This window comes from Pecten maximus, chromosome 7 (genome assembly GCF_902652985.1).
Source record: "Pecten maximus chromosome 7, xPecMax1.1, whole genome shotgun sequence".
Classification (NCBI taxonomy): domain Eukaryota; kingdom Metazoa; phylum Mollusca; class Bivalvia; order Pectinida; family Pectinidae; genus Pecten; species Pecten maximus.
This window is the reverse complement of record NC_047021.1, coordinates 35,701,366-35,714,367: the sequence shown is the minus strand read 5'-3', so window position 1 is coordinate 35,714,367 and position 13,002 is coordinate 35,701,366. Positions and strand designations below refer to the sequence as shown.

General features: G+C 36.2%; 2 protein-coding genes across 2 annotated transcripts; both read left to right on the top strand.

Moving 5' to 3' along the window:
- Positions 1-207: 207 nt before the first annotated feature.
- On the top strand, positions 208-3,253 carry LOC117331197. Its single transcript, XM_033889794.1, has 3 exons — positions 208-402; positions 988-1,078; positions 3,135-3,253. The coding sequence occupies exons 1-3, from the start codon at positions 208-210 to the stop codon at positions 3,251-3,253; spliced, it is 405 nt and encodes a 134-aa protein (XP_033745685.1).
- A 1,146-nt stretch (positions 3,254-4,399) lies between these two features.
- LOC117331069 (C-type lectin domain family 17, member A-like) lies at positions 4,400-9,941 on the top strand. The gene is made up of 2 exons (XM_033889665.1): positions 4,400-4,482; positions 9,196-9,941. Exons 1-2 carry the CDS (start codon positions 4,410-4,412, stop codon positions 9,429-9,431), a joined length of 309 nt encoding a protein of 102 aa, XP_033745556.1. The 5' UTR covers positions 4,400-4,409; the 3' UTR covers positions 9,432-9,941.
- The last annotated feature ends 3,061 nt before the right edge of the window (positions 9,942-13,002 follow it).

The following is a 13,002-nucleotide window of genomic DNA, read 5'->3' as shown; positions in this document are numbered from 1 at the left end:
TAATTAGTCTCATAGCAATTTTTTATCATTTATTTATAATAGAGCAATCCTTTGTACATTCTGAAGGAAAGTATCTACAGGAAACTAATCGGTGTTACTCCGGTCAGTGGTATGTCTGATTTTCTTTCACTGGTATCAATCGTCCTATATACAGCAATTTCATTTGTTGATGGATATGGTATATGTGCCAGTAATGTACTCGTTGACATGGAATCCAATAGACACTTCAAATCCTTTATGCACTTGGATACCATCGGAGTCTTACAGTGCATGAAGGTATGTAAGAGATACAAATTGTGTGAGAAAATTCACCACAATCGGGAGCAACTGACCTGTGAACTAATGATGACGTACGCAGATGGAGGTAACCTGACGTCACTTTTCGATGTACATTATGTACAGGTGAGTCATATTATTGTCAGTTTATAATGTTAAATATAGAAATGGTATATCTGTTAATAAATATCTGGTCTCACTCCCCGATAAGATGGTATGACGATTTCAAGCACGGAAGATCGCACGACTGACACATGCTGTAATACTGGGAAGAATTGTTTTTTGAAACACAAAGCGCAAACTTGAGATTTAGATCGTTATTTCTCTTTTTAAATTTTTCTATATAACCAAGAGACTATTACATAGATATTTGGTTTAAAAAATGATTGATGGACTACTGGATGTGTTTTCGCTTATCCTATCAATCTTACCATTATGACTATCTGCTGTTGCCTTACATAAATTAACAGCACTCTCAAGTTAAGTCTAACTATTGATTTTCGGATATGTATATATTTTATTTTTTACACGTGAATATTATGTAAGTCAATATTTTATATCTAAGAATTATGAATATATGATATACATGAACATACAAGATTGACCGGATGAGATTTACTTTTCAGGAAATTAACACGCAGCAAAAATAGTACATTTGTAATCATCATAATAAAAATAAATACCAATATCACTGACGATTATAAATTTCAGATTGACAGCTCAAACTGCTTACGTGACAGTTGCTCAGAGAGTGAAGTTTGTGTCGACAAGAAGGATAGAAGCCATATTTGTCTTGATCAAGGTACATATAATCGGCTATGTATTATATTTCTTTATTCGGAATATCTTACGTCCTTAAAACGTAGACTGTAGGCAATATGCATCAAATGTGAAAGTTCTGGAACACATGCCAGAAAGCAGAACATGAAAAAAAAAAAAAAAAAAGTACATCGTAGTTACTTCGTACAGTTAAACTTGAGTACTTGTCTGCCTAAGAATCATACAGATTCAAATACCTTTTTTATATTATTTTCAATAGCCTCTTAAGAGTATAACCATGGTGAGGTAAATCAATATGCTATGGCTTTTAATATATTCACACACCAGGTAGTTTATACCTCTTATCAGGTAATATTATCTCACACCAGGTTACACATATTTACACCATGGTATTACCAAAACAATTGTTTCTTGATGTCTCGTTTGATTTCATATTCAAGTGCCTGTTCACAAGCTGTTTACAATAACAGAAATATTCCCGACCTCTTATTTTAATGATCTCTGTGTGTTCATATCTTGCGCTTGTTTTGTTATTCTTTAGTAAGAATTGCAGTTTCATGTACACATTGATATTCTGTTTCTTTGGAATGTTTCAATTGGTGACTGATGGAAAACACTTCACTGTTCACTCACATGTCCTCCTCTCCTCCTCCTCCAAAATCGATTATTATACATGTAATACCACCATGTTACCTGTGCTACCCAAGGTTTTTAATATTAGTTTCACAATTCATATTATGTCATATGCTAAATCGGATTTTCCGGTGAAATATTTGTTAAACCATCTATGCAATACCTTGCAGGTGCTGCAATTGGAACTGTCTGGATTTATTTCTTTTTATCAAAGTTACTTATTGACATTGAATATATATTGATTTATTGTCAGATTTTCATGTCGAGACTACTGTAATGGCCAAATGCGAAAATGATTTATAAAATTGAGAGTTTGTCATGTAATTGTCGAAATGAATATGTATTGATAATTAATCAATAAGTACTGGAAGACTTTGTTGTGCCTCTGATATATATTTCTTTTTAAAATATTATCTCCATAAAAATGGCCACCATGTTATATTTACTCGCATCTCATTTACATTGCCGACGAAACATTTTATACCCTATGCATGACAGTAAGCCATCACTGTAAAAGAAGAAAGACCAAAATTTCACTAAATTGCACCGACATAATACAGGCCATCCCACTTCACATAAATAGTTACCGCCATAATTGTTTTTAACGTAAACAGCAACTCTCTAACCCAACTTACTATCATGTTTAGTTTAGGACTATTCGTTAAATGTTCACAACATAGGGTTTTTAGGATTTTATTTGGTATATATACTTCATATCATATAGTATATGTCAATTCACTGTTTTGTATTTACTTTTATTTGAAATATGACCTTTGTTTATAAATTGTAGGGATCAATGGGATATAACTATCCCCCTTTTATTTTTATTATTAATGGTTGCTTTTATCAATTTTTATTATTAACGTTTTTATAAATGAAAAAAAGGAATATACCTATATAGGAATATGCTTGTTTAAATTCGATATTTCAATATTCTATTATCAAAATAAAAAATGCGTAATTTTGTGACATATCACCAATTACCATTTTAGGATTTAACATGTTCTTAGGTAGACTGGCACTTAATTTTTTCTATTTGTCAAAACTAATAAGTATATGGAAACTGGCTTTCTTTAGAGGGAGAGCGTATGCCAGATAAGGACATGAGGGAAAATAACGATTTTCCCGCACATACCTTTCAAGTAAATCACGATTAATGTCAACAGAAAACAACATGAGCTTTAACAATCCGACACGCTTGATAATTAAGAAAATCAATAAGTCCACAGCAATATATCTTCAACATTATCACTTTCAAGGGCTGCACAAGTAATTTCTTTCGCTAAGAACAGATTAATCTTGATATATTAACACACTACATTTCCCTTCAAATTGATGTGGTCTTGGAATGCAGACCTCCACGAGATATTATGAAATATCTGAGATAAATTTATTCTATTAAGTCATTTGAGTTTTCTGGTGTATCAGTTACTTTGATGTTTCAGGTTTATGTCCTTCTGTCGACTGGGTGCCGTTTCACCAGAAGTGTTACTTCTTTCCCGGAAGTCAAACAATGGGGGATGAGAGCGGGGTAAATATATTTACTAGTGGTCATAATAAATGATATCGCCAAAAGCTTATCTTTAAATGTTGGCAAATTCATATCATGTCATTTTCTTTTCAAATAGATTGATGGACAATGATATAAAGATATATGTTAGGTAGAATACGTGCGTAGCTTAATGGAATTGTGTCATTTCCTTTATTATACAAAACTTCAAAGACATGATGCTTTTTCGTTTGATTTGAATGCTAAATCACACATATTTCATCGACTTTTCTTGTTCATTTCGTTATGGCGATATATGATATTCCGATTTGAGGGTCTATTACAATATGTCATCATTTGCGCATACTTTTAAGTGTTTCGCTTTATTCATCCCTTCCGGATGAAATTGGGAAAGAAATTATAGTTCCTTTCGTCCGTACATGAATGACCGTACGTTCGGATGTTCACATATTGCCATTACCAAAGCGACTTTCCGAACGAATTTTGCTCATACACATTTGTAAAATATAGAAATACTTACATCTTAGTTCGTGTTTCTAAGTTTAAGGTGGAGGTCATCGTTATCATTATCGAAAATCGTTCTCAGAGAAATGTCGGCGGCTATACTTTGCAGGTGTGCTTATTTGTATCGTTTGTGATGTATTTAAGTACTTTAAATACAAATCAGCCATTTAGACGTAGAATGTGTTTTACATTATGAAGTGTAACTGAAAGTGAAACATTAAAAAGTTTTGATAACTTTATTAATGACGAAATTTGCGAATCAAGTGTACTTCAGTGAAAAGCCTAGCTCGATAGCTTACATTTCACAATACAACTTGTAAATACAGCTACATTTACTGTCTATGCGTTGAGGGGCAAAGCATGTTGCGGGTAATTAACTATGATTTAATGAAAATTAAATGGTTAACTATTTTTTTTGCTTCAATCAATTTCGAGTGAGGGTGTCATGTTTTTATCCGATCAAAATCTATAAAATTTCTCTTTTCTCGATTTCATACTAACCGCTGATCTCGACAATCTAATCAGATGGAGGCCTGAAGTTATAATATATACATTGCACTATTGACGGAATCACATATATACGCACATAAAAAAACTATATATATGGTACTTTCTATAACTGAGTGAGATATGGTATACAGTTATTGTATATAAGTCATACCTTATTTTCTTTATTTTCTAAATTACACAGGTGTTTTGCGACTCAATGAATGCCACACTTGTGAGAGTAGACAATGCTGAAGTGCACACTTTTCTCATATTGGAAATGACTAAACGGGGTGAGATCCTGCACATTTCGTTTCAAACAATCATGTTTGCACTTCATACCAGCATAATGTACAACTATGTGACAAGGAAGATTTATGCCGAGCTAGATATCCCATCGATTGACTTTCGTCTTTAAAGGTGCTGTTGTAGAACCGCCCACAGCGATTTCTTGAAATCGACTATATTTTCCAGTAAAGCTATGAAAAATACATATGGAACAAGATGTTATTTTTCACTTGACCCATAAGCGCGCCCATAGCGCCATCTACTTCACTTTTTCGTTTACAAGCCCACCTGTGTTTTTCACAGACCCATAAGTGGTATTTCTGTTTGTCACTGAGAGGTTTTCTCACGACTAGGTATTGTACATACATTGTAGTTTAAGATGATAAACAGTTGACCATGAAAAAACAAACGAGTTTAGTACAAGATGACGTAGAAAACCAAAATTCGAAAATTTTCATCAAATTCAAAATACCATTTTTAAAATCAAGCGGCAAATTGGGCACTATAATATTCGAGTACTATCGATGTTAAGTATTTTAAAAACATATTTGACTATCCCTCTGTATACCAGCAAAAGACAGTCGTGCCGAATCACTGGATAAGGGCAGTAATTCAATGTTGAAAAATGTATGTGGAAAAAATGCACGGGCGATACAAGTGGTCCTTGTAGTACACAATAATACAACGTATTGATTTATTATGAAAATGATTTGATACAATGTCGTTGGAAATGTATTATGTTCTACTATGTTTAACATACTTATAGTAGTTCCGTATTACGTATGATTCATAATTTTTCTCACTTGACCATCTTCGTCTTCAGTACTTCTTCAAAACTACTCCTCCGTTGGGGTGTGCCACACAAAAGTTCCCTTTGCCACTTGGTCTTTTGACTACTCACCGCGAATGGTGCTCGGCGTGTTGTTATACTTGCTGTTACGTTTTACAATTCTATTTAGTTAAGTTATTTTGTAGTAAAGTTGTCTTTGTCTCAAATAGGAAAATGGAGAACTCCTGCGTTGGGTTGGGATGTAAAGTTAAGTTCAAGTACAACCAGGTTGGCGATGGTAAAAATCCGCGAAACATTCAGGACTGGATGAAAGATGTTCTCCTTTCTGAAGGTGTCATACTTTCTGAATCAACAGAAGCAAAGATGTGTTCAAAATGCTTTCTCAGATACCTCAAGAAACGTCCTGCATCCGAGAATGGCAATGAACCGGAACGGAAAAAAGCTTCCGTAGACAATGATGATTCTGTTGACGAATCTGACACTCTGGACAGGTATCTTTCTGTAGATATTTTATACTATGCCCCTTCTTCGAACAGAAAATGTAGCATTTGTCGAACTTACAACATGAAGAGTTCTAGCTGCATCAGTGAGAAAGCAAGACACCAGCTGCTTATCAAACATAAACTGTACATGCCTGAGAATTCCAGGGTGTGTTCAAGTCATCTTCTTGGTAAGGATATCAGTCCTGACATTGAGCCGGTTTTGACAGGGAGGGATAAACTTGTTAATCACTTAGCCACTAAGTCACCAGCTGTTATCAACGATTTACTCAAAATCATACAGAACATGTCCAATAACTGTCACCGCTTGTATTAAACTTCGACAACGTGGATGATGAAGATTGCCAAGCTTGGACAGGCTGAGATTGTAATCAATTCAATCAAATACACGATGCATGTTCCGAACATATTACTGGTACAAAAGCATTGTCATCTAAGAATGCCCTTCTGCTGTTTTGGGTTAAACTCAAAACAGACATATCTTTCACTCAGCTGGCTTCTCTTTTCCGCATTCACAAATCGAGCGTCAGCAGAATTTTCAAGATCGTTACAGATGTTCTAAACCAGAGTCAACATGATGGTATGGAGGCAAACACAGACAGGTGTATCACTAAAACAAGATGGGTGGTCGAAAGTTATCACTCTCGTTTCAAGCAATTCAGATTTTTCAAAACTGAATTCACATCAAACTACTTCATCAAAAATCTCGAAAGTCTTCTGACAAGTGTCACGGCATGTCTGAATTGGCTACGTGGCCCATATATCGGCCGTCATCAACAACAGCAGCCGAAGATGAAAAAGTTGCTCTGGAGATGAAGTCACTTCTAAACAAGTCCAACATCCTAGCAGAGCGTGTTGAGAAAGAGCCAGACATATCACGGAGAGCCAAATCCCAATGGCAGAAGCGAGAGGCAGCCCAGCTCGAGTTCCCACGTCTTGACCAAGAATATCTAGAAACTCTGGCATGTGGGACGTACCAGGTGAAGTTGACCCCCGGATACATATCGGAACATTTGACAGCAGATGGAGATTATGAAGTCATGGCATACCAACACTCGTCTGACCTGATTCGATGTCAAATCCGATCTCGTCATAAATCGCAAACGAAATACAACATATGGATCCAGTACTCAGTTACCGAACCACCACCAATACAGAATTACTACTGTACGTGTCCAACCGGTCAAAGGACTGTTGGTATGTGTGCTCATATCGCCAGTGTTCTCTTCTACCTTGGGGTCTATGTCCATAGTCAGTCACTTCGACCAACGAAGTTTATGCCACTGGTGAAGTAAATAGCCCGCTAATACATATAATCCAGAATGTAGGGAAGATACTACATTGAATGTTTCTGATATACACAACGTAGCGTCATTGTCACTCTTCAAAAATGATCGACAGTGTCTAGAATGTAACTGTGAAGGAATATAATACTCATATATATATGATATTAAGTTCTAAATACACAAATAATACATGATGAGCTGAATGAGCAAGAACAAAGCACATTAGTTGTACAACAAAGTCGTGGAGATAGGAAAATTGGTAAAGGGACTAACATTATCCTGACAAAAATCTTGAAACAAATAGTTTCCTTGAAGGCGAATTAGTCCAATCGTGTTTCCTATAATATTTCAACGTATTTCTATTCCGGACGAGATGTCTTCACTAGCATGCAGTGCTTCAGCACTTTGATCTATATGAAGATTTATGGGGGGGTTGACTAATAGAAGTTGCAAAAACGAAGCATATCCAGTAATTCTGAAGCGCAATTTTTTTTCATGGATTACACAAATGAATGGAGATATTTTCTATCGACAAAATTCGATAGTACTCGGGGTTTGAATTAGGGGGGGGTTGACTAATAGAAGTTGCAAAAACGAGGCATATCCAGTAATTCTGAAGCGCAATTTTTTTTTCATGGATTACACAAATGAATGGAGATATTTTCTATCGACAAAATTCGATAGTACTCGGGGTTTGAATTAGACAAAATGCCGTTTAAACGTGCATTCAACTTTATGAGAAATATCATTTTTTATGTTTGATGTCAAATTTCATAGAAACTAACGAAAAGATTCATACAATCGATATCCGATTACGTTGCCCGATATATAAATGTAATTTTAGTACAATTTTCCTTACAAACAAATAACATTTTGACCTTATAAATACTTGATAAAGTGTGCTTGTGAGTATTTACGACTTTGGTACAAAATGGCCTCGTTCTGGCATGTCCGGAACGTAACAAGGTTTTCATATGTACTATCAGATGCCCCATGGATATGTCTATCCGGGCATTAGGTAAAGGATCGATTTCCTTCGTTGGCGGTTTTAGAGCATTCCTGCAACAGCACCTTTGTTATTTGATGAATTAAGTAGCCGTCACGTCTCAAATAGGAACAACACTGAAAACAGATGTGATAACGAAACCGTTATTCTAGTTCAAAGTACAACAATGAAACAAAATACGATTATTATTTTTTTTATTTGATAATTTGATTTTGTTGTTATTAGTTCTGCTTGTTTTAGGTTAACCTTCTACGCATGTAATTTTCAAACATCAATATGTAATCAGTTTTTGATTTAATTATTACTACATTTTTGTAGGTCCTCTCCAACTGATCATTTGTTTTGTAGAATGTGGAGATATATTTGAAGAAAATTGCGAGAAAACCCTTGCATCCAATACACAAAACGCGTTTGCCAGGAGGATAATAATATTATCAAAGCTGTCTTGTTTTGAGAGTTATGGCCATATTGTTTCTCACATGATTCTAAAAAAAGGCAGTTAAATGCTTATATTTCCGTTTTAACTTTAAGGTTTTCTTTTATCCAACCTGTAACAGTGTTAACAAATTCCAAAGTAAAATTTGGCACTGTTCATGAGACCTGTTTTCATGTGACGTCATGACTACAGACGACAGTTGATGACAACAAAACGTAGGTCATGACAACAAACTCGCAATGAATGTAATGTCAAAAGTTTCTAAATTATATTCCACTATTGGGATAATCGTCTGTAATGCTAAAAACGACATAAACTGTTGAACGTTACACTTATCAATCTTTATTTTAATATGGTAACATAAATTTTCCACGGGTACTGCAATTTCCCTACACAGTAAGACTCCTCGCATGCTTCCTTCCAGGCCAACAAGCGTTAATATTATAAGTTGATATAACTTGTTTTGTACAATTGTTGAACAAAAAAAGTTTTTATTTAAATTATGAGACAAAGTTATGGTCCAATGTTCCGTTTAGTTTGGTAGGGCTATGAAATGACAATTCACAGGGAATGGAAACCTCAAACTAGGGCTATAAAATGACAATTCACAGGGAATGGAAACCTATCTTTTTCATAAATATTAATGTCAAATCAGAGTTGTTGAATGCATTGTTTGTATTACTAACTATCTTACTTGCAGAAATGACACATATGTGGCTTGCTGCAAACGACAGGGCTGTGGAAGGCGAATGGGTTTGGGGGCCTGGAGACGAAGTATTGAATGCAATGTGGGACTCGACCGAACCTAACAACTATGGAGATGAGGATTGTGTCATTTTGAATCAAGACGAGCAATCCTGGAACGACTGGGGTTGCGCAAGAGGTAGTAATAGGGCATATGCCGTGTGCGAAGTAGATTTTGAATTTCCTCCATAGTCAGAGGATGTTAGAGCTTCAACAGAGATTGAACTTCGAACACTTTTATCTACATATATTTGTATTATTTTTATTTAACCCCTTCATTCCTTTCAATTTGTCGTTCTACACTACCTTCTTTTTCCCGTACTTTGCCTCCTGATATTTTGAGACGTACTGTAAAAGCAATTGTTGCTACTTCTTCTTAGCATTCAGCTTTTTTGGAGCGGGATGAGTATTTCGAATATATTCCTCGAGGAATTGCTCCATAAAAGCATGGTTGACATAAAAGTGAAATCCAATCACTATATTAATACTTAAGATACTTTATAGTGCATTTTCTTTGTCAGTCAGTCCTCATTTGTTAATGCCATCGTAATTCCGTAAAACTCTGGTGGGAGGAAAATCAACAAATTCAAAGGCCAATGCTTATAGGCAAGAACAACCAATGTATCTGTTATTGTTGAATAGTGACAAAGCTTGACAAGTGTACATGTAGATATATATAAACGTTTTCTGTAATAAAATGTTTATTGTGTTTCAAAGCGTTTGTTGTCCCTTCACAACAGTACACGTCATTCGACGGACCTGTGATATCATCTCAAGAAACAACAATATGACTTACACATTTCTTTTCGCTTTGAAATATTATTCACAAATGTGTGTGTTATATAATTCAATATATTTTATCGGATTTCATTTCTATTATTAATTAATCTTTTTCATTCCAAAACTATTGTATTATTTCAGAGGGTTCTGCGTTTTAAGTCGACAAGTCGCTGCTTCATTTGGATCAATAAAGACATTCATAACTGGTGAAAGTGTCATATAATTGAATAACAAAGAGAAGAGAGAGAGCGAGGGACAGAGAGAGTTAGTTTATCAGACTTATAACTTTCTACTAAATTTCAAGCTATTAGCTGTTTGCCTTACTTTTTGATCCCACATATGCAAACATATTAAAATCGATAACGAACTATAATTCATGTGTATGGTTTAAAACCACACTTTCATGAAATGACAATAAATAACGTAATTGAGATTCTGTTTACATTGTAAGCAACCGCTGTCATCATAGACGGTGCTACACCGTAAAGAGTAATCAAAGAGAAGACAGAGAGTTTATTAAGGAGATGGACAGCAAAGGAACTTAAAGAGCCGCATCCCCTAACGTAGGAGACATTTACATTAGGGATCACTCTCTATATCGGGGGAGGAAGCATTTATTATAGTGACCATATTATACATTGGGGAGGGGACTTTCATTAGGAACCACGTTCTACACCAGTGAGGGGATATTTATCATAGGATCGATTTCTACAATGGAGTGGGGGGGGGGGGGGGGGGGGGGGGGTATTTATATGATCACACTCTACAATGGGGCGGGGGAGGGTTATTTATAGGATAACACTCTACAATGGGGAGGGACTATTTATATGATCACACTCTACAATGGGGCGGGGCTATTTAAAGGATAACACTCTACAGTAAGAAGTGGGTTATTTATATGACAAGATAATTCAACGAATTACAGTCCCCACCGGGTTGTTATCTCGAGATCCAATAGCAATGAGTGTGAATCTCGAGATGCAATAAGGTCATGTATTTTCTTCAATGTATTGAAAGGTGAAGATGTAGTTTACAGAGACCCGCTTCTATACAGGAACCATCCCATTCTCACTAAATACATGTACACTGTAGGTATACTCTATAAATGATCTCTATATAAAGGACACAAGTCTATGAAGGACACCTTTAGTTTTTCTATTGGGTATCCTTTATAGACAGGTTTTACTGCAATAGACATGAAATTGTAATAATAATAACAAGATGTTGTTTGTTATGCTTACATTGAATTCAACAGTACTGTATATTGATTAAATGGTGATCTGAGAAGAACACAGGTTTGTTTGTCACTGGGAATAATTTGGATGAGAAGACCAAGTCAAGAATTCCTCCAAGGCAATGGGTAGGCGTGGTCAGTAGTTGGTGAAGTTTACAAGATTTTTGAAGGCTGTCCATCTTTGCGAAGTCCATGTTGAAATCTCCAACAACAAGAATGTTTGTACACTTATGTAACTTTGCTTGTGTTGTGCATAGCTTGAATAACTGTAATATAGCTGAATTTAAATGGTTATAAGATGTGTTAGGAGGTATATATATGCATCCAAGCAGCAAATTGCCAGTGATGATTCCAACTGCTTCTATTTGTGGTATGTTGATTTCCAATATGGTTTGGATGGGAATTGCAGAGTAGATGACACAGTTTTGGTACGCGACACACCGCCTTCCCACAGGGAACTATACTACCAAGTATAAAGTTCTAATCCTTAATAGTGTAGGAGATAGAACCTGGACAAATTTTTCTTTCTTTAATATAGGTCAGAGGTCAAAATATAGGTCACAGTGACCCGGTTTTGGTACGCGACACACCGCCTTCCCACGGGGAACCATACTACCAAGTATTAAGTTCTAGTGCTTTATAGTGTAGGAGATAGAGCCCGGACAAGCTTTTTCTTTAATGTAGGTCAGAGGTCAAAATATAGGTCACAGTGACTCGGTTTTTGTACGCGACACACCGCCTTCCCACAAGGAACCATACTACCAAGTATTAAGTTCTAGTCCTTTATAGTGTAGGAGATAGAGCCCGGACAAACTTTTACTTTAATGTAGGTCAGAGGTCAAAATATAGCAAAATAAAGGTCACAGTGACCCGGTTTTGGTACGTGACACACCGCCTTCCCACAAGGAACCATACTACCAAGTATTAAGTTCTAGTCCTTTATAGTGTAGGAGATAGAGCCCGGACAAACTTTTACTTTAATGTAGGTCAGAGGTCAAAAAATAGCAAAATATAGGTCACATTGACCCGGTTTTTGTACGCGACACACTGCCTTCCCACAGAGAACAATACTACTAAGTATTAAGTTCTAGTGCTTTATAGTGTAGGAGATAGAGCCCGGACAAGCTTTTTCTTTAATGTAGGTCAGAGGTCAAAATATAGGTCACAGTGACCCGGTTTTTGTATGCTACACACCGCCTTCCCACAGGGAACCCACACACTAAGTATGAAGTTCCAGTGTCTTATAGTATGGGAGATAGAGCCCGGACAAATAGTGTGCGGACGGACGGACGGACGGACGGACACAACGCAAACCTATAGTCCCCCCCCCCCCCCCCGGATTCCGGTGGGGGACTAATAACACTAAAGGGGTTGGGGTATTTATAGGATAATACTATACAATGGGGAGGGGGGTGTTTATAGGATAATACTATACAAAGGAGGAGGGTATTTATAAGATAATACTATACAATGGGGAGGGGGGGGGGTTATTTATAGGATAACACTATACAATGGGGAGGGGGGTGTTTATAGGATAACACTATACAAAGGAGGGGGTATTTATAAAATAATACTTTACAATGGAGAGGGAGGGTTATTTATAGGATAACACTCTACAATGGGGAGTTGGGGGTATTTGTAGGAAAACACTCTACAGTTGGGAGGGGGTATTTATGATAACACTATACAATTGGAGGGGAGGATTATTTATAGGATAACACTCTAAAATGCGGCGTTTGGGGGTATTTA